Here is a 23736-nt window from a genome sequence, read left to right on the forward strand (position 1 = left end):
GACTCTGTGATCTTGAGGGTCTTTTCCTATCAAAATATTTGTATGATTCTATGATAAGATCTTTTCCAATCAGCAGTGATAGAAACAAATTTAGCTCTGGTTGTAAGAGTACAGTCTGCTTTTCCAAATTTTCAGAAAACATCACTTCCTCCTGAGAATGGCAGAGAAACTCCCATGTTGGATTTTAACTTTGGCTGGAAGCTAACTGCTTTGCAGTGAGGAAGCAAAGAAAAATCATTGAATATATTGGGCATTTAAAGTACTTCCAGTGAACTTCTCTTGAAGGACATATAACTCCTCTTGAAATAACTAAGTATAAAACACTTCAACATGAAGAACTGCCACACCACCACTTATCCATGATTCTTAGCAAATCTTGCAGCCATGTAGCTTAGGCAGCTGCAGCCAACAGTCCAGATATAACATGGAAGTATTCAACATAGCATTTTGATAAGAAGTTAACATAAATGTTCAATTTGGTGCTACGGTGTTTTACATCTAAAGAATATGTCATACAGGTAATAATAAAAGACATAATTAAACAACGTCATGAAGTTTATACTTTTTTAAACACTGACATAAATAGTTATGTAGTGCAGGTGAACTCATAATACTTTCAGATTAATATAAAAATAACAAAAATTGATGGAAATAATTTGTATTAAACCAACACTATTTCTTGGTGCAGACTCTAGGAAGTGGCAGTGAACAGAGAATGCTCCTGTCTTTTTGGAGTAAATCTACCACACAGATTGCACAAACATACTTTTCTAGCTCTTAATGAGCTCAAGAAGAAACCACCTCAATTCCTTCATTTTCCATTTGATAGAAATTATGAGCTAAATATATATAATGAAATATTCAACTGGCAGAGAAGCCTGTTTTTCTTGCTGACTAGTGAAAAGCAGACTGTCTCAGAAGTTCATGCCATATACTGAGGAATGAAATATGCAGGCAAGAAGAAACATTCTTTTGTAATATTAATATGCATACATCCAAGTTTGCACATATACTCTCTGGGGACCACAAAGGAATCCTCTGAAGTGTGAAATCACAGTAAATACTCTGAAATATGGCAAATTTGCAGAACTTAAGATACTTGTGCAAGTCAAAAAAATCTTTGGAACCAAGATCATATTTATAATAAAAAGTGAGTCTCAAACCAACTATGGAGAAGCTGCTTTTCTGTAATAAATTGATCAAAACTTCTTCAACATTTTTATTTTAGAGCTGTAACACTTATCACTAGTGTCATACACTTCCTGTGTTCTTTCTTTTCAGGAAGCAGCATTTTCAGTTGTAACTTATGTTTTGCTCAATGAGTCATAAATTAAAGAACTTTCCAGAGGAACACAAAAAGTGATGGTTCAAATTTCATAATGCATCATGCATTAGAATACCAAAAGGCTTCTACTGCATTTTAATGACTCATTTTGCTGCTGAATAGAAAATGCCAGCTGATGTACACTGAAGTTAATAGGGACCTGAAGGAGCTAGAACTGATACTTAACTTCAAGTATCATTGGTACTCACTGTAAAGAATTGTCCCATTTAGAGCAGTTGTTTTCACTGTCAAGTACAGAGTCATCAGATTGCTTGTTTCCTGCCCAGATGCAGTCCTGGTCTCAGATACAGATGTCAGAAAAGGTAGTTCCAAATAAGAATTTCCAGTGAAGGATGGAAAAAATAGTGCTGTGTCTGAAATGAATAACCAAAAGCTAATTTTATTAATTTATTAAAAAATAAAGTAATACAATACAATATAATCAGCAAAACATTTTAAAATATTTGTTCTTCTGAATACATGTCAATGGTATAATCAACTATATTATTTGCAGAGCATGCATATAAAAATATTTAATTTCAAACATTCAAGTTAAATATGCAGAAAATGAAAATGTTCTAGCAGCTGCATATTACCAGAAGTGAAAAGATCATTATAGGAGGGACTACTGCTAGAAGATGAAATAAAGTTCAAAAGATTTTCACAAATAATTTCAGAAGTGTCCATGCAGAAGTTTTGTCCCATGACATTCCTGTGAAGTACTTCTGGTTTATAGTGGCAGATAAGAAACACAGGTTTTCTTCATTTTGAGGATACTCAAATGTTCTGAATTTGAAATTAAGATGAGGATGCCATTGGGCAGTATAAACATTCTTCCACTACACTACTGCTATCTTGAAAATAAATGATCACAAGAGAAAATTTTTAGCTATGAAGGCTTAACATTTGCAACATTTATTGCATTAATTACCTTTGTCACTATGTTGTGTTTTTTTTTCCTCCCCCTGAAGCTATGATAATAATACCACTCAAGCAAGAAAAAACAGAACAAAACTAATTGAGGTTAGGCAGAATGTCTTCCTGATGCCTTAAGCATCCTAGTTAAGCAACTCTCCTTGAAGACTCTCCAAATTAATCACCAGGGATATGAATAAGGAATGAGCAACAAGAAAAGCAGTCTGAGTGCAGGTAAAATTTTTGTAAAGAAATTTTTAATTTAGTGAACTAGAACTATACAATGGATTTGTAGCTGGTGGTTACACACAGGTGTGACTAGTACATGATTTTTTTTTCAAACTTTTAATTCACTGTCATATTTTTTGTTTCTTTGTGAAATCTGCCCATGTTTTATTCTCTGCCATTTTTTTGGGACTTAAGAAGGAACAAAATGAAACCCCTAGTTAAACAAGCATGTGTTGAAGGTCATTCATTAAAAAAAAAAAACCACCACAACCTGACAGCAAAAGAAAGGCAAGATGGAAAGCAAGAAGTAGCTATGTTTCTAAATGGTAGAACTGGAAAAAACAGGATTGTTGGAGAAAGTGAAAAAAATATGGCACGAAAAAATTCCCTTGGAGGGTGAGGTAAGGTCAATGGCATTACAAATCAGAAGCAGACCTACAAACTTAAGGGAATGCCATTTGTCTAATTAAATCTATACTTTCAAAAGGAACAGTACCAGCAAATCTAGCTAGCTCAGTGCAGAGACACAAACATGAATAAGGGACTGGGGCTTCCTTCATATGAGGAAAGGTTGAGAGAGCCAGGACTCCTGTGGCTGGAGAAGGGCAAGCTCATGTGGATCTTCTCAATGTCTACAAACACCTGACTGGAAGGGACAGAGAAGAGGGAGCAAAACTCTTTTCAGTAATGCCCTCTGACAGGCAATGGGCATACATCAAAACCCAGGAAATTTCACCTAAACACATGAAAATGCTTTTTCCATTGTGAAAGTGGTCAAACACTGGCACAGGTTTCCCAGAGAGGTTTGTCAAGTCTCAGTCCTTAGAGATTTTCAAAACCTGACTGGACATGGTTGTGAGAAACCTGCTCTAGGTGACCCTGCTCTGCTTGAGCATATTGTCAGACTAGATAATCTCAAGAAGTCCCTTCCAACCTCATCAATCTGGTGATTCTGTGACCTTTCACAGAGAGGATCTGTGCAAACAATGTTAATTCTTATTCTTCAAATGCAGTGCCTTCAGAAACCTCAGTGTAGGACAGTACTGAAAATATAGTGGTACACCTTGCAGCTATAGCTATTAAAATGTCTTATTAGGCAGTTTTCAAAAAATACTCAATTTCAAGATTAACTGACACAATTTTGTTCCTACATTAAAAATATTCTGTGAAGTTTCTTTCAGCTATTTGAAGGTTAGGGGAAGAAGAGTGAGGAAGGGAAGTGAGCATAGGATATCCAGGCAATTTTGAAAGAAAGGACAATCTCATCAGTCCTTTAGCCGGAATAGGTCCCTTCAAAGGAAAGACCTTCCATGAAGACCTGTAACTTTCCAGGGAGTCCAGCACCCTGCATCCAGAGGTCTCTGCACTAACGGAAAATCAAAACTACTGAGGGAAATGCTATTTCAACTGTAGTGACTATATCTGCAGTGCTGCACTCAAAGCAGCCTAGGCCTCCATCACCAACACAATGAAGTCCTCTCAGGAGTCAGCAGAAGAGATATAGCAAAGACAGAGACTTTACCAGAGACAAACTCATACCTGGCCAACAAAGACATCCAGAACCGCTAAGATGCAGAGTACGCCCTCTCTCCCAGGGTGTGTAGGCTATTAGCCTGCTGATCCTCAAGAATCATTCTCTAATCTAAAGCTGAGTAAAATACTAAAAAAATGAGAACTCAATTCCAAAAGGAGGTCTGGAGAGGAAACTGTAATTCAGTGGCAAGAATTTGGCAAGCATGTAGCCCAGCATATGGCAAGACAGTGAAAAACATATTGGAACCCCAGCATCCTAAGGGTACCTGTAGCAATATCCACTAAGTCTAAGTTTTCTTGTCTTATCTTGCACATAGTGGAAACACATTTAAAATGTCCTCAATATCTGTCAAGAAACAAGCAATTCATTTCCAGTATTGCTGGATTTGGCAAAAGTAAAAAAATCTAAATCCCCTTTTGAATCATTTTTCACATCTCATGTTTTATCCTTAACAGAATTCATACATACAGCTAACTGTGGACCCAGCATTTGAAATTAACTCAATAACAGCAGCAAAGCATTTGATAACAGGGAATAGTTTGATGCAATGCAAACAGTTGTTTTCAGCAAACTGTAGCCTCACATACAGCATTACTCTTAAAGCTTATCAAGATTAACCTGATGACACATTATTTTTGGAAGAACTTAGTAACAACCTTTGAGAGATTTCATGAGGATATGAGTGTTAGGAGATCTCTGATAGTGGAGTATTATCTTCAAAATTGCAAGAAATCCATAAACAAAAGAAACTCCATCATCCTAAGAGAAGATATTGTCAAGTTGCTGCTGTGTTTTACAGGTAACTATAGAACCATTCCATAAAGCTATGTTAAATAGTAATACAAAATTCCCTGACATGGGATTCTACAGACATTCTATGGACCATAAGAAAACACTAAGTGTCTCAAACATATTAAAGCTTTAAATTTATACGTTATTCGTAATAGTAAACAGTGAAAAGAAATTATTTTTAGCATGCACATGTAGTACATAAAGATGGCTACTGTAAAACCTTTCTTAAAATGAACAAAATCATAACTCATACACTGTGAAAAAAACCTGGAATAAAAGGTAACTTTTAAGGAAAAAAAGATGTAGAAAATACATATATCTACAAGGAAATCTGTGTTAAGATAAAGCCATGGTTCTGAAAAATCAGTTGCTGCTCTGTGTAGTTAATTCTGTGTATTAAAAACCTAAAATCTTGAGGTTTGTGATGAAATACACAGGTAGAATAGTACAGTCAAAACTGCTTGTCTGGAGTATCTTTTTCCACTTCCCTCCTTCTACTAAACTCTGAATTAGCAAAAATTTAAGTCCCACGCAGCTCTGAGCATAGCTGCACACTGGTAGGTTCCATGAATCAGAGCCAAAGAGGGCATATGCTGAACTAAAATAAGCTAATAACAGAAATACTATTGATGCCAGCTACAATATGTATGTAAGACTCTACTACAACATTAGAGTATTTTACACTATTTTTCTAATAACATTTACAGATCGGCATAGTTTAAGATGGTTGCTGGCAATAAATAATTTTGTACTTCATTTATTTCATAGAATCACAGAATGTTTGGGGTTGGAAGGGACCTCTGCAGATCATCTAGTCCAACTCACCTGCTAAAGCAGGTTTACCTAGAGTAGATTGCACAGGAACGTGTCCAAGTGGGGTTTGAATGTTTCAAGAGAAGGAGACTCCACAACCTCTCTGGGCAGCCTGTTCCAGTGCTCTGGCACCCTCAAAGCAGTTGCATCTTATATTCAGACAAAACTTCCTGTGTTTCTGTTTGTGCTCGTTATCCCTTATCCTGTTGTTGGGCACCACTAAAAAGAGTCTGGTCCCATCCTCCTGACACCCACCCTTGAGATATTTATAAGCAGCCTTTTCTTCTCCAGGCTGAACAGACCCAGCTCTCTCAGCCTTTCCTCATAAGAAAAATGCTCCAGAACCCTAATAATCTTTGCAGCCCTCTGCTGGTCTCTCTCCAGTAATTCTTCTCTCCAGTCTTTCTTGAACCTGGGAGCCCGGAACTGGACTCAGTACTGCAGATGCAGTCTCACCAGGGCAGAGTAGAGGGAGAGGATAACTTCCTTCGACCTGCTCGTCACATTCTTCCCAATGCATCTCAGGATACTGTTGGCCTTCTTGGCCACAAGGGCACATTGCTGGCTCAAGGTTAAATTGCTGTCAACCACAACTCCCAGGTCCTTCTCCACAGACATGCTTTCCAGCAGGTCAGCCTCCTGAATTGGTGCCTGGGGTTATTCCTCCCTAGTTGCAGGGCCCTACACTTGCCTTTGCTGAATTTCATTACATTCTTCTCCTAATCTCCAGACTGCCCAGGTTTTGTTGAATGGCAGCAACAGCCTTCTGCAGTATCAACCACTCCTCCCAGTTTGGTATCATCAGCAAACCTGCTGAGGGTGCACTCAGTCTCTTCATCTAGGTCATTGATGAACAGATTGAAGAAGACTGGACCCCATACTGACCCCTGAGGGACACCACTAGCTACAGGCCCTCAACTAGACTCTACATCACTGAAGCACAGGCTTACAGAAGAAATGATTACTTCATTCATTACTTCATTCTCTCCTTTACAACCGCAGTAGTACATATATGTAATTTATAAATAAATGAATAAATGCATTACCTTTTTTTTTTAACTGATGATGTTCACAATCAAAATAGTTTGGACACCACTGGACTAGGGAAAAATCTCAAGGGCAAAAGGAACTTAACAACCATTTCCCTCATAAGAAGGAGAGGGAACCTAATGGAGTCACCAGCACAGGAGGTCTGTAGTACAGATAATTTTTACAAAGGAATTCCATGATGATTCGTTGACCTACATCTAAGGTCTTTGAGCTTGAGATATTAGCTGTTACCACAACTAAACAGTGACAAATATGACACTATACCAAGAGAAGATAGTGAGAAAACTAATACAGTACAACTTTTCAAAGCCATACAGTTATTTTAGAGTATGTCCCTATTTCAACAGACAAAATGGATTAAGGAATTTCAGTTCCCAAACTGTATTTGTTAGGATATATAGATGTCTAAAACCTAAGTTAATCAAACTCAGGTCCCTATCTGCATACAAGCTTCAACTTCAGATACTTAAATACATCAATGTTCATGGAGCAGCACAATACAATGACATATATATATATATACACACACATATAAGACCTCGTAAGTACAAGGCAAAATCAACGTTGAGAAAATCTTAACTAGCTTATGTTATGATTGTATTTGACTCAGTCTTTCTGAGCAGCAAGGGGAAGAATACAGTTTTCCACTGCTAGTAAATTGGAATCACTCTATTTTCACTCCTATCTCTAATTTTCCATTAGCATTGTTTGCTTTTTTGTGGTAAGTTTGGCTTAGTACTGAACTCTATTAAATTCTATCCAATTCTATGAAAAATAGATATTTTGATCTTGTAGATAGTAATATTCATTAAGCGCACCAGCCATTGCTAAATAAATTCAAATGAGACATAAATAACGCTTTCAACAGTGAGTGCAGAAAAAAAAAAACAACACACACAGCACAACAGCAAAACAAATGCCAATTAAAAAAAACCCAACAAACAAACAAAACAAAAAAAACACCACAAAACACTAAAAAGGGAAGTAATGCATTAATCTTCCAGTAGGAGAGATCCAGTCAAACATCTGAAACAGCTGTCTCCAACCTACAACTCAGATAACTACATTCAAAGTCCTTGGTCCTCTTTAACAGTGAGCAGAAATGGGTAGTCCTACAATGTGATTCTTCTCACCTTAAAAGAAACGTCTAAAAAAGGCCAGATGAATCACAACCTAAACCCACCTATTTGTCTCCATTTGCTATAAAAGGACTTGAGGGTCACTAGCTTAGCTGTAGACATGTACACCAGTAATACTGGACGTTAGATGACCAGTTTTCACTCTTGACATCTGTGTTTCAGCACCAAATGACCTGCTGGAGGATTTTCTTCAGGCAAATAAAATTCATACAGTATCACAGAATCACAGAATGTTAGGGACTGGAAGGCACCTCAAAAGATCATCTAGACCAATCCCCCTGCCAGAGCAGGAACACCTAGATGAGGCTCCACAGGAATGTGTCCTGGCAAGTTTTTGAATGTCTCCAGTAGTTCTGAGTTGAAATGTTAGAGATGTGAGCCAAACAGGATATCAGAATCATGAGTCAGGGATCTAAACCCTAAGCCTTGTATTTTTCAATTACAGTGATAAACAACCTATGACAGAGATCTGAAACTTCTGGGCAGATTCTGTACTTCTTGTTCTTTTCCATCACTCAAAGAATATGGTAGAAGCACAGATGATAAAAACTTTGCCAACCAGTGCAGAAAACATTTTCTGTATCACCAAGAATGGAGGTGTTCCTAGCAGGGAAAAAGTCAGTTTAGCAGCATTATCAAGGGACTGATGAATTCGTGACTTGCTTTATCCATCTCACGCTCACAGACTACCCCAGGAGTCAAATTTAACTACCTGAGAGTAATGCATTCTTTTATCTCATGTTCACAGTGGGAAGAAAATCAAAGTGAAAGAAATATGATTCAGAAAATTCCTAGGGATTATGTCTGGTACATACAAAATCTGACTTGAATATTTCATAAAGCATCACACACATCTACAGTAGTACAGAACTACAATAACCATTTCCTCAATGACTGTAACTTTAGAAATCTACAAAATAATTGATTAGGTGATTTCAGCTGTTCCCAGACAATCAAATATGAAACAAAATAAATCTCACCCTTGCTGCTTTCATTTGTTTCAATGCACAAAAACCTTCTGCTTGCTGTGTAACCGAATTCCTACGTTATAAGGCAAAAAGTTCTTCTGGAATAAAATGCACAAGTTTTTCTTTATGTGGCCAGCCTGGTGCCTTGTTGATAATGCTCTCTGCTGTCAACTGGGAGACCTGAATTCAGATCACTGACTTACTCTCTTACTTTGCAGATAGCTAGGGGCTTCGAATGGTAGAGAGACAGTATATTTAATCGTGAAGATTTAGAGGAAGCTCTGGGAGACAACAGGTCACATAAGCAATCCTTAAGAGCAGGATATAATTTCATTTTCATTGAAGGAAACTGCCATACAAGTGGAGAAGTATTAGATGAAAAGAGTTTTTAAAAATCTAGGAAAATAAAGCAGATGATGCCATGAAAAGTCTCTTCTGATTTTTCCAAGCAACCTGGTAACATGCATCTGCTAAGATACAATGAAACAAAGAACAGGAACAGAGATGATCAAAGGGATGGTAATGGCTTCCACAGTTATAAACAGATCAGGCCTATGCAACATGATGAGGAAAATGTGAATAAGAAATTACAACAATGTGTTTTATAACACAAAAACTAAGGGTACTCAATTATATTGTCAGGTCACATGCTTGAAAAACAAAAGGAAATTAATAATAACTTTTCACAGCATTTGTGAAATATTTGTCTTGGGTAATTTATTGCCACAAAACATTATGTAGGTCACAAGTACTATAATACAACAACAAAAACTCAACCCCCCAAACAAACAAAAAAACAACCAACAACAACAAAAAAACCCCACAACCAACAAAAAAAATGAACCAAATAAACAAACAAACAAAAAAAACCCCAAAACCACAAAAATCCCCACCAAAACAAAGAAAACCCAAACTTGAAAAATTAAGAAAAACACAGGAAAAACAATCTAAGCCGTCATATGAGGAAAGGATGAGAGAACTAGGCTTATTCAGCCTTGAGATAAGAAGGCTTAGGGGACACATCACCACGTTGCACTACTTAGAGGGTGCCTACAAGTCACTTGGAGCAGACGTGGGGTAATGGGTACAAGTTATTCCTGGGGAGATTACAATTGGACAGAAGATGGAAATTTTTCACAATGAGAAGAATCAGACATTTGAATAATCTTGACAGGGAAGTGGTGGTTTCCCCAACATTGGACACTTTTAAGATTCAGCTGAACAGGGTGCTGGGCCAACTTGTCTAGACTGTGAGAACAGTGTGACTGTTGTCTAGACTGTGACAACCAAGAAAGGTTGGATTAGATGATCCTTGAGGTCCCTTTCAATCTGGTATTCTATGACTCTATAATTCATATGCTTTGGGAAACAGAGAGCCAAAAGAAGAATAAATTATTTTCATATCCTTATTTTGTAGCCATCATTATTCTTCTTCCAACCTCACATTTTAGCAGGAAAGAATAACTGTTTTGTTGTTGTTTTTTCCTTAGACCCTCAGTTGCTGTACATCAGCAAAGCTGTAACTGTATCAGTTTACAGCAGATGAAAATTCAGTATTTCTGGCTAGCTAATGTGTATCTTTAAAAGGAAGAAAATTACCTGTCTCATAGACTAAGATGAAGCTTATTCAGTTAATGGCCATGAAGCATGCTAAGCTGTCCAGCTGAGTAATGCTGTGTAGTTATTAAATTCTGGGTTTTTTTGCACCTGGGACACAGTGACCCTGGCTGTACATAAAGACTGAGGGACAAGATGCTGGAAAGCAGCTCTGTGGAAAGGGATCTTGGGGTTCTGGTCGATGGCAAGTTGAACATGAGCTAATGGTATGCCCCGGCAGCCAAAAGGGCCAACCGTGTCCTGGGGTGCATCAAACACAGCATTGCCAGCTGGGTGAGGGAGGTGATTGTCCCGCTCTGCTCTGCACTGGTGCAGTCTCATCTGGAGCACTGTGTGCAGTTCTGGGTGCCACAGGCTAAAAAAAGATATTAAGCTACTGGAGAGTGTCCAGAAGAGGGCTACAAAGTTGGTGAAGAGTTTGGAGAGGGAGCCATATGAGGACCAGCTAAAATCACTTGGTTTGTTCAGCCTGAGAAAAGGAGACTAAGTGAAGACCTCATCGCAGTCTACAACTTCCTCACAAGGGGAGGGGGGGCAGGCATTGAACTTTTCTCTCTGGTGACCAATGACAGAACCCAAGGGAATGGCAGGAAGATGTGCCAGGGGAGGTTTAGTTCGCACATTAGGAAAAGGTTCTTCACCCAGAGGGTGCTGGAGCACTGAAAAAAGATTCCCAGGGAGGCAGTCATGGCCCCAAACCTGACAGTGTTCAAAAGGAGACTGGACAACACCCTCAGACACACGGTGTCAACTGTGGGGCTGTCCTAAGTTGGTTGTTGAAAAAAACCCAAACAATCTAGTTGTTAGTCCAAATCCATAAAGAAAATTGGCATCTTACTGTTTTTAGTAATTTTGAACACAACACAGTCATTTATCTTTTTGTTTCCTTAGTTTCATCTCCAAAATTTATTACTTTGCTCCTAAGTGCACTGCATTTTGAAAAGAATCTTCCTAATTGATACTAGTACCTAATCAGATGCATTTTACCACCTGCATTCAAAATGATGCGTAAGTGCTTAATTCTTTTCCTGAATTTGACACAGAGAAAATTGGGAAGCTATTATCTCATTTTTTCTTCAAGCTCAATATATTTGACAGGAAATATGATCTTCCTGCACAAACACCAGAGTTTTATCTATCAAAAAAGAAAAAAAAAAAAGTCCTATCTAGGAGGGAAATGAAGGTCCTCTGTATCTTAATTTATATTTTTCAATCTCTCCCAATTACAGGAAAAAGTCTAAGGCAGACTTTGACTATCAAGCCATAATTTACACTGGAGTTGTCATAATGCACCACTGTATTTTATATTGAAAAACTGGTTACTTTTAAGGTCACTGTGACACATATTACAGCAAATTTTAATGAAGCAAGGACTTGCAAAAATCTTTTGAAGTTCACTCATTAATACATTTGTTCTGTGAAGTATCACAGAAGATCTACTTGAACACTAGCTTTCACATTTTTGATTCAAGTGTAATGAAGTGGTAAAAGGAGTGAATGAAATAGAGTTTTGGTTTTCAGGGGAAAAAGGTAGCTGGCGGAATATAATACATATGGAAATGCTGACTTTTTTATAACATGTTGATGTACTAGAGATCATATATTACTTATTGCAATAGAGAACTGTTTGTTGAAACAAATGAATGTGACCCAGTATCTTAATTTTCTGTTGTTTTACTATCAGTCTCAGCTAAATGTGTATATGTTTTGTTTGTGTATTTGTAATTCTCATGTTTATAAAATTTCTAGGGCCATCTTCTTACTTTATGTGTTATCAACGTACTTTCAGTGACTTTATTTCTGCCCCGTAAGTTTAATTTTATTCTTTGCAATGGTGCTTGGACACATAAACTAACATTCCTATTCCAAAGGATCAGAGAAACACTTGAGTAATTTGCTATAAAAGTTTAATTTGGAGAAATTTTCAGACTTTTTCAGTGTGTGTTGTATTTAGTCAGTTGAAGAGTTCCATTTGGATAACACTGCAGACTGATTTGTCATATAGCTGGCACCAGATAACAGATTATCAATACTATATGCAAAATGCAAGCTATAGTTTTAAGAACACTAAATTTTATGTGCTTATATAAATAATGCAGTTTATGTATTGCTACATTATGTATGCACCAAATTCTTATTACTTTTCTAGCAGATCTTAATGAAATTTTGATTAGACTTTCCTATTATTATTTAGATATATAGATGCATAATTTACAGAACTGTGTAAATCTAATCTGAAATTCTAATCTGAGTCTGTTTTCATAGGTTCACGGTGCAAAGGTAGTTCCTGAAATTTCTGATTTTCTAGCTATCAGTACATTCTCTGTAAAAGTAGGTTCCTCCTGCACAAATTTGGAAAGAAAAAAAGAAAATAGTGCTCTAGAGGTACTACTACTGCATTTCTATGAAACCAAGAAGTTTCTTTATCTTCCTGTTAAAGTTTCAGTAACACACTACTGAAGTTCATTTGAGCTATTTATGAATGATCTTCTAATCTTTTAGCAAGCATTGCATAAAATGAAGAAACTAATTTGGTAGAGTGTCAACTGGTTAAACAACCAGTGATCGAGTGACTTCCTTCTACCAGTGCTTTTAATGCAAAAAATACAGATTTGACCTTTTTAGATGACCATTTTGAAACTAATTTCACTCTGCTTCCCAGGACTTTGCAAGACCTCTAAACCATATTTATAGGAATATATTCACATTCTGGTTGTTATGCCTCTCTTTATTTTGATACACAATAATTTGTGGCAAATACATTCAGTTTTTTTTTTTTTTAGAAATCTGGTTAAATTTTGTTAGAAAATACTTTTCATTTTTGGTGGTGGTGGGTCTTTGGAGACAGGGGCCAGTGCATAGATATATATATGTCTTAGTTAAAAATTTAAAAAAAATTTGAAAGCAGCTGCTAATAAATAGACAGAACATTGTCCAGCACAAGTGGTTAATAAGCTACTGGAACACAAAAAAAGAGAAAAAAACCCCAAACAAATGAAGACTAAGGAGCAAAACCATACTAAGAAAAGCAAAACAAAAATTATACAGGTCAAGATGAAGCAAAAGTAAATATTTGGTATTCGGTGGAAGACTGGATTTCAAAGACAATTTTGTAACTTAGCCTCCCATTTAAAAAAAAATTAGGAGGCCAGACAATAAAAATCAATAAAATCCACTCAGCTGGAATAGAATTATAAAAAGAAATGCTGCATTTTGGCAAAAGGATACTAAAACCACAAAGTTCATCAAGAAGTTTTTCTAACTTCTTGAACCCTAGTGTGTAAGCTTTTCTACTTCCTAAGCCTGGAATGTATGTATTTACTTGATTCTACCTTTTAATTACAGTTAGCCAGTGAAGTAGTTACAATGTTTTAATTTTTTAAGCTAACATAATTTTTTAAACTAAACAGTTCACAGAATCACAGGATGTTAGGGATTGGAAAGGACTCAAAAGATCATCTAGTCCAATGCCTCCACCGGAGCAGGAACACCTACGTGAGGTTACACAGGAAGATGTCCGGGTGGGTTTTGAATGTCTCCAGAGAAGGAGACATTCAGCCTCCCTGAGCAGCCTGTTCCAGTGTTCTGTCACCCTCACTGTGAAGAAGTTTTTTCTCCTATTTTTGTATCCATTGCCCCTTGTCCTATCACTGGTTGTCACCAAGAAGAGCCTGGCTCCATCCTCGTGACACTCACCCTTTACATATTTATAAAGATTAATGAAGTCGCACCTCAGTCTCCTCCAAGCTAAAAAGCCCCAGATCCCTCAGCCTTTACTCCTAAGGGAGATGCTCCACTCCCTTAATCATCTTTGTGGCTCTGTGCTGGACTCTCTCCAGCAGTTCCCTGTCCTTCTTGAACTGAGGGGTCCAGAACTGAACACAATATTCCAGATGTGGTCTCAAGTTGTCCCTCAGGCTTTGGGTTGAGGATGTTTCAAGGCCTTTGGATTAAAATCACAGAGTTATTACCTTATTCTGAAAAAACCCTATTTTGCAGGTTATGATAACAGCCTGAGGTTAGCGAGTGACAATGGCTGCAATTAAGAATGAGCAAGGTGAGAAACAATGTGACCATAAACACTTTCAATCTCTGCTCTCTCAAAACATTAAGTTTTAAGAGGAACAATGACAGCCACAAAATAGGAATATGGTAGTATTTTTTCTCCATCTCTCAATTATGTTAACAACTTGTCATGGCTTCTTTTGGGAATCATGTAGCTAACTCTGAGGTTGGTGAAAAAAAAAAAAAAAAAAAGAACAAATGACAGACCAAGTGTAATACTTAAGGGCTAAAATTATTAACAAATTAAGATAGATTAATCTTCAGTTAGCATCAGAGTAGGAACTAGAAAAACAGACATTTTGATGTATTTATCCTTTGCTTTAAGGATTCACAAAACAGAGTTTTTTTCTGCCTCCTCACAATATTCCTAATGTAGTTTATTTATTTTTAGCCTGAATTTTCTGATAGATGAATGCAAAAAATATAAAATTGAGAAGTACCTCTATAGACATCTTAACTTAGTCCTTTCCCTCATTTCCTAACATTTGCCGCTGTTATATTAGTTAGGAAGTATCAAATTTGAATTACCACTTACACATAATGATCAATTTTAACATTTGCAGTAGCCTGTATCTAACATTTAGTGTTCTTAGAAAAGTATTCTCCAGTTGATCTCAAGATAATATTTACTTTGTTAATATTTAATAATAACAACAACAATAACAACAACAAATCTGAATTGCAGTGACTTTAGTTGTTATTTTTGCAGTTACAAGAGAGCCACATTTGAGGGAAGCACATACATTTGCAGATATGCATGTTCAGCTAATCCCAACAGCAATAATTTCAAAGTGGTTTAATTGGCCTCACTGTTGTGGGCACACAATCAGTTTAGTCACACAAAACTGCAAGATAATATTACAGTCAAGGAAGTAAACTTTTCTGGATTAAACTAATAAGATGGCCAAGCAAACACTCAGAAATGCATAATCTCTTGCAGAACTCTGTATTTTTTTTAGCAGCCTTATTCAGCCAAGACGTAAAAGCAATCCTGTCTGACATTACCTTAAGCTTAAATGAGTAATTTTACTGCCTTTATCTTGGTTATCTTGTCTTTAACTGTAGTATCATCACTCTCCCTTTCCAAAACATAACCAGTAGAAGTATCAGATGAGATGCACAGAATCACAGAATGTTAGGGATTGGAAGGGACCTTGACTATGTTCTGTTTTAGAGCTTTCAGCTTATCTGCATGCTTTTTTCCACTGATTTGATGTTACAGTCATGTAGCAAACCCCTACTATGAGTGCAGGGGAAACAAAGAGAGTAACTGCTCTATTTACCTGTACATCACCTGCTGTGTGCAGACTGTAGCATGGATTTTTGGACAGTAGTGCTGGACGGGGCTCTGACCAACCTGATCTAATTGAAGATGTCTGCTGCTTGCAAGGTATTGGACTGGATGACCTTTAAACATCCCTTCCAACCCAAACCATTCTATGATTCTATGTTTTTGTTGAAGCAGAATTGAGCAATAGAAAAAAAAATAACTTACTGCCTTGCCATAGCTGGTGCATTTTGGGTCAGTGCAAATCCCTTCCGAGAAGGAAGAAAGAAGGGGAAGATTGCTTCTCCAAGGAACAGCTGAGCAAGATCCATTTGGAGACGGAAGAAGCCTGAAGCATGGCTGAAAACACAGATATTCCCAACCCCATCTGTCTTCACACTCCATTCTGCCAACCCAAAAAGGCCTGCCTAAATTTAGTCCCAAAGGTAATAAAAAGGTCTATGAGAGTTTCAACAAACCTAGGAAGCCACCCTTCTTGGGCAGATCTGTTTTTAACCCTTTTAACTTCTTTGCAATGCAGATCTGACTTTCATCTATACAAAGAGTTACTTTCTTCTAATTTGGTGTTTTATGTTCTACCTAGGATGATGTTAGACTTCATGTTTTGGGGTGTTGTCTCTGAAAGAAAAGCAAAACAGTGTTTCAACTCTAGGTTGCGGCTTACCTGGGAACCTGCCAACTGGTTACCCCAGACTAAAAGCTCTTATTGCAGAACCATTTCTGGCACAGTTTTCCAGTTATCACAAAACACCAAATGCCTATTGATTTCAGTGAAGCATTACAGAACATGTAATTTCCCTTTTGTTAAACTGTACAAAAATAGCTTTTTTTTTAGCACTACTGTAACCTCCTCTGTATTGGTGTTAAGTAGGTCTATTGAAACAGGTTGTTGATTTGATTTACAGCATTAGTTTGTAAATCTATATAGTTAAAAGAATAGCAAGAAATGAAAGAACAGAGATAATCTTATCCTACAGAAAAGTACATGTGGACAAAAAATTCCTTTTCTCCCTAGCTTTACTGCAGAATTCAAACACAAACTTCTGATTGATAATAATTCAAGTCCAGGTGGCCAAGCTATGTCACCAGAATACAGTTTGGAAAATACTGTAAGTGAAATGACCCAAATGCTGGAAAGCAAATGACAAATTATTTTGCAGCATCTGCCAACATTTAAGGAACACTTTCTTGTATACATGGATATTTCTACAAAGGATCCCTGGAGAAAAATTATCTTCTCTTCTAGACAACAAAACAAATACAGCAACATTTATCATAGACTAAAGTAATCCTTGTACCTCAACACAACACAAAAGAGAATTTCTAAAGCAGAGTATGTAAGCAGAAACAAATCTCAAGTATACCTGGTTTCATTACGAAAAAAAAAACACAAGAAGTATTAAAAAATGGTTTGATGCTCTCTGATTCAAGGAACACAAACCAGAAGATGTATGAAGCTTATTTGGCAATAAAAACATAAAACACGCCAAGGTTAAGAGAGTTTCTCAGCGAACCGGGAAAACAAAGACCTAAAGTACAGTTTCAGTGTGATTTTTTTTTTTTATGCTCAGTTCAGAAGTTAAGTGCATCTGCATTCTGCATTACTAGAAGCTGGTCTGTTGTAAAAGCAAAAGCAGGAGGCTACTGCAAAAGTGACTCAATTTCTAAGTCTTCAAAGACAATTTAAAATGTAGCATATAAGAAAAATGACATTAAATCACTACAAGGATTTTTGAGTCCAGAAGAATTTTATAGAGGTGATCCAGAGAAAGAAAAATGATGAAGATATGGGGAAGAAAACCCAGCCCAGAAGAGAAATATTTTTCACTCATGGATATAACAGGCAGATGGAATTAATCTCTCAGGTCTGAACAGGAAAAATAAGAAAACTGTTTCACTTGAGTGAACTGTTCAGATCCCAGACAACTGGCTATGGCAGAAGTACAAATCAGGTTCTACAAACTTACTCTTTACTTCATATGACCTTAGGAAACACCAGTTCAGAAGAGCAGATCTGTATCAGGATACCGTATCAAGAATCTACATCAACTCAAAGACACAGATAATTAATTTCTGGTTTACAGGTAAGTTGAACAATTGTCTGCTTGAAGCTCTTAAACTACAGAGCCTGGACCCAGTAAGAGTGTTTTTTTTTTTTCTATCACTTTATGATTTGGATCAATGCTTTGTACAAACAAAACTCTGTAATGCATGTCTACCAATTCATACATGTGCCTTAGCAAGTGTGCAGGGTTTGGCTGGGATAGGGTTAATTTTCTTCATATGAGCTAGTATGGGGCTATATTTTGGATTTGTGCTGGAAACGCTGTTGATGATAGAGAGATGTTTTAGTTATTGCTGAGCAGTTCTTATACAGAGTGAAGGGCTTTTCTGTGTCTCACACATAAGAAGCTGGGAGGAGGCACAGCTGGAACAGCTGATGCCAGCTGACCAAAGGGATATTCCATACCACATGATGTCATGCTCAGCAACATAAAAGTTGGGGGAAGAAGGAGAAAAGGAGATATGTTCAGAGTTATGGAGCTTTGTCTTCTCAGGCAACTGTTACAAGTGATGCAGCCCTGCTGTCCTGGAGATGGCTAAACACCTGCCTGCCCATGGGAAGCAGGGAATGAATTTCTTGTTCTGCTTTGATTGTGTGCACAGCTTTTGCTTTACTTATTAAACTGTCTTTATCTCAACCCATAGGTTTTCTCACTTCTATTCTTCTGTTTTTCTCCCACATTCCACTTGGGGGATAATGAGTGAGCAGCTATGTGGGGCTTAGTTGCCAGCTGGGGTTAAACCACAAAAGCAAGCCACAAATAATAAATTTATGCAACTATCAGTTCTCAATTAGAGGATTAATGTTTCCATATTTGTTTGACACTTGTATATTTGTCTTCATAAATGACTTAGACACAGGATTTAAGGGAATACTAAGTAAGTTCACTGGTGACAATAAATTGGGAGGAGCTGTTGACACTCTTGAGGGCACAGTGGTCCTGCAGAGGGATCTGGACAAATTGGAGAACTGGGCAATCACCAACCACATGAATTTCAACAAGGGCAAGTGTCGGATTTTGCACCTGGGACATGGCAATCCTGGCTGTACATACAGACTGGGGGACAAGATGCTGTAAAGCAGCTCTGTGGAGAGGGATCTTGGGGTTCTGGTTGATGGCAAATTGAACATGAGTCAACAGTATGCCCTGGCAGACAAGAGGGCCAACCGTGTCCTTGGGTGCATCAAACAGCATTGCCAGCTGGGCGAGGGAGGTGATTGTCCTGCTCTACTCTGCACTGGTGCAGTCTCACCGCACTGCTCTACACTGCACTGCTCTACTCTGCACTGTGTGCAGTTCTGGGTGCCACAGTATAAAAAGGATATTAAGTTACTGGACAGTGTCCAGAAAAGGGCTACAAAGTTGGTGAAGGGTTTGGAGGGGAAACCACATGAAGAGAAGATAAAGTCACTTGGTTTGTTCAGCCTGAAGAAGAGAAGACTAAGTGGACACCTCACTGTGGTCCACAGCTTCTTCACAAGGGGAGCAGGAAGGGCGGGTGCAAAACTCTTCTCTTTAGTGACCAATGACAGAACCCAAAGGAACGGTGGGAAGATGTGCCAGGGGAGGTTCAGGTTGGACATTAGGAAAACGTTCTTCATCCAGAGGATGGTGGAGCACTGGAACAGGCTCCCCAGGGAGGTGTCACAGCCCCAAGCCTAACAGTGTTCAAAAAGACTGGGCAATGGCCTCAGACACATGGTGTGAACTGTGGGGCTGTCATATGCAGGGACAGGAGTTGGACTTGATGATCCTTGTGGGTCCCTTCCAACTCAGGTTATTCCATGATTCTATGATATCAGCTGTTCTTTTCTCCCAGCAAATTCTGAAAGGATATTTCAAAGTGAAGCTGCTTCAACAGTTAGGCTGTTCTTCTCCTTTTTAATAAAATCATAGACAATCTGGTAAACAAACCCCATTATTATGTCAAATATTTATTTCTCGAAAGCTGAAATAAATTCACCTATATATTCAATTGGAATAATATTTCACTGTTACAAATGAAGCTGGTAAATCAGTAAGATTTAGTACAATGAGCTAAGATACAAGCAATTTCTTAGACTGAAGAAGTGAACACACCTGAGAGACAAACACTGACTTTTCATTACATTTTGTGAAACTATTAAAACTTCTATTTGATTCAGAAACAGAATAAGAACAAATGAATTAAGTAACGTGTTCCCTTTAAAAGAACTCAGCATTTCTGATTATCTTCTCTTGCCTCCTTCCATCATGATTTCAGAACATATATTCTCATCAGCTCCAAAATTTAGAGATTAACACATTACCCCACATCTGATATTGATTTTAGGTTTAGCTTTAACAGTCTTCCAGTGAGCAGCTGAAAGCAAAACTGTACTAAGGCAGACAGGAATGCATGAGGCAAGATGATAATCAGGATTATGTGGTTTCAGAGATACCAAACTACTGGAGCTAGAAAGTCTGCCGCCCTCTACGATCGAAAGCTAGAGGCACTTTGAGCTTTTCAGCTGGTGTATTTCTATTTTTGACAATAGAGTTGCTCACAAAGCACTTACTATATCCCACAGAGCTGAGTAGCACTTTTTTTTTTAACCTAAAACAACTGATGCCTATGCTGCAACAGCAGTTAAATTGCAGAACAGTTTAAAAACTCAAACATTTCTGGGTCTTTCTAATATAATATTACTGACACGTAGCAAAATAAACCTACTGTCTGAAGTACTGATAGCAAAACAAACTACATTTAGGGATTGCTATTTTCTCCTTTGTTCCGTTTATCACTGATCCATGACTGATACATATTAAATAACAGATTATCAACCATTTTGCACTAACTTAATTCTATTACTTAGTACATTAGAGGACACTATAAAAACATAAAAACCTTAAATTTGCTTTTATATAGCTAAAATTAATTAATAAGCTAGAAAAGGAATAATTGTTTGATGTGCTAGTCTTTTGCCATGTTAATTAGAATTTAAGGAGCTACTTCACAAAGTTCAGTACTTTTGTTGTTTACTGTTTATGATGTTATTCTTTCAGTTTAAAACCTCTGACATCCCACAGTAAATTCCAATACCATGTCTATACTGGTTTGAACTGGGATAGAGGTTATTTTTTTCATGGTAGCTGTATGGTGCTATATTTTGGACTTGTGATGACAACAGTGCACCATCAATGTACTATATTCAGTTTTTGGTTCACAAACACAGGTCAAGCAGCACTTTTAAGCTCTTTGCCTCCAGACACTATGGGCCTGGACTGTGTAGAGTAGAGCCTCTCCCAATATCTGATCTTACATAACAAAACAACAGTTACTAATACTTATTTTTTAAAATGATATGGTACTTTAGGATGGGATATCTTATTTAAATTCCTTGGCAGGGCTGAGTTAAGTTTCATTTTGAGAACTACTTGTAGTACTGTAGCATTCATTTTCTATAAATTTTTCTCAGTCTGATGAGCAACTGCAATTGTAAAACAACCTTACAGCAATGTCACAGCTCTGCCACTAAAACCACATGATATTATGGTTCTCTAGTACATGATAAAGAAAACAGGAAAGCAGTGAAGAAAACAACACAGAAATCACATTTACTGCTACTTTTAAAGACATGTTCCCCATCTGCCTGTCCTGGTTTTGTTAAAAACAATACCAGTTCTCTCTTAGTGAATTTTCCTTTCAGTTCTTCTAAGTACCTTCCAAGTAACTGCATGTTTTTTGAGACACTGTGCTCCGGAGCTGATAAGGGTGACCAATGGAATGCAAAAGAGACCCACGTTTAGATTTATTGCTATAACAGCCAAGAATTCTGATAACACCCCGTAAGTGAGAGGGGCATATTTGTAAGGAGGGGCAGACAGAATAGGTGACTAAAACGGACCGAGTATTCCATCCCATTCATGTCATACACCCTATGGAAGTGGGAGATCATGAGGGTCTCACTCTCTTCAACCATGGCCTACTACTAATATCTGCTTGGCTATAAATTGTCATCTAAGAAATCACTTCTTTTTCAAATCATAGGTGAAAAATGAGTATGGGAGAAAAAAAAAATGAAGCTAAAATAAACTATCATTCAGCAGAGCTCAGATGCACTTCAGGGCAGTACTAATTATTCTTTTGAAAGAAACACAACCTCAAAACACATGGAGAGGGAGATAAAATTAAAATATGTTCACAAGAACATGTCCTAGGTTAAAGAACACCTGCCCTTCGATCTTGTGGTATCTCATTATTAACAAAGGTACATTCTGCATTTTACTGCTGTCTGATTTTTCCTCTTAGAAACATATTTCACTCCGAGTCACCTGAGATATTTTCTTCCTAACAGTCTCAATGCCAATGGATTTCAGACTGGAAAATGTAATTGCTTTCTGGGTTTTAACTACATTCATTTGGTAACAAACCCACTAAAATGTATCACAATTGATGAAATGCAGGTAAATGATCCAAGACAGATTTAATCTAATTTATCTACTAAATCACTTTAATTAGTTTTGGACTGTCAACTGTTACTTCCAGATTTTTAAAACAAAAACTCTTGTTTGAATAAAATACTCCTACAAGTCATATAACCTTCCACAAATTAATTAAAAAAAACACAGAAAAAGCCCATGTCATTAGTATACGACTTCCAGTTTATAACTTGGATGATAAGACACAAAATAACTCACATCTGTCATCTTGAAAAGTGTTCTTTACCTTTATCTAATGTCTATCAGAGTCAGACATGGAACACTCATTTAGACTGATTTAAATTCATATTGATTTTAATGCATGCCTATAAAAATCAAAATTTGTCATTTGGTTTGTTTTTGTACGCTGCTTATTGATGTCAGACACAGTAGTATAAAGCCAAAATAAAGAGTCTGTAAAGCTGATAGTGACTACTACCACAAAGTGTGAGCAGCTGTTACTAACAATATGAATTATGCATCTTGGGCCAACAGAATGAAAACTTTTTTTCTTCACAGCATGTAAATAAACAATAGATGCTTAAATCTTCATTATATAATCTGTGTTGCCTTAGTCCTGAGAAGCAACTGTTTTGAAAGAAGTTTCACATTGATTTTAAAGAACAAATTGTGTGAAATAAAGCCATTATTTCAACAGGAAAACATTTCCAACATGTTATACAAACGTGAAACGGATTTGTAAATCATGTTAGCATTGCTAAGGCCACACAGTAGTGATCTTGCTCAGTTACCATGTCAGCTTTCTTAGACTTTTGAAAAAAAAAAAAAAAAAAAAAAAAAAAAAAAAAAAAATCACTGTAGAAGAGGAACAAGAGAGAAAATAATAACATGAACATCGATTGATACCCTACCCAACCACCTAAGTCTTACATATTTGCTACTTAATCTATGGGAAATTTTCATTTATATTAAGAACTATGTGACCTCCTTTTATTTTTTAACAATAAATGAATGTATCTGCTGCTATGGCATACACATGGTACAGCAAGTGTGGCAACTGAACTGATACTACTGCTCTAAAAACGTACTGCCTGGTCTTTAACTAGACTCACACATTTGCATAAGGAGGTATCTGGAGCCAGAACATGTTGATTCTTTTTGCCTATGTTTATGTATCAAGGAGACAAAAACAAAGCCTGATGAATCTACAAAATAAATTAATAATTTGTTCTCTTCAATTAGAATGGTAATCCTTCTGTTTTGCTAAGGAGGCTGGGAAGGGACTGGAGCAGCAGCAGGCACAGGTCACAGATTAAAGCTCTACTGTGAGAAACATCAGAAAGGAGATTTCCAAAGGGAAATACGAAGGAGGGATCTGAGATACCTTATCTTCTAATATGTGATATCTGGGGTCAGAAAAGTGGTGAGTCTGTTCTCAGGTGCTGACATTGCCAACTAAGTCTTGGATCTGGGGCAGATACACACACAGAGTGAGTTTCATAACCATCCCATTCATTTTCACTGCTAGAAGTAGCT

The 23736-nt window shown here is 37.2% G+C and overlaps 1 protein-coding gene across 1 annotated transcript in view; it reads right to left on the reverse strand.

The window, feature by feature from the left end:
• Positions 1-23736, reverse strand: part of EYS (eyes shut homolog) — an 870368-nt gene that overhangs the window by 151922 nt on the left and 694710 nt on the right. Inside the window, exon 38 of the mRNA XM_065056200.1 lies at positions 1534-1698. Within this exon, the coding sequence (XP_064912272.1) occupies positions 1534-1698 (165 nt within the window). The remainder of the gene's footprint in view (positions 1-1533; positions 1699-23736) is intronic.

This window comes from Columba livia, chromosome 3 (genome assembly GCF_036013475.1).
Source record: "Columba livia isolate bColLiv1 breed racing homer chromosome 3, bColLiv1.pat.W.v2, whole genome shotgun sequence".
In the NCBI taxonomy this organism is placed as follows: domain Eukaryota; kingdom Metazoa; phylum Chordata; class Aves; order Columbiformes; family Columbidae; genus Columba; species Columba livia.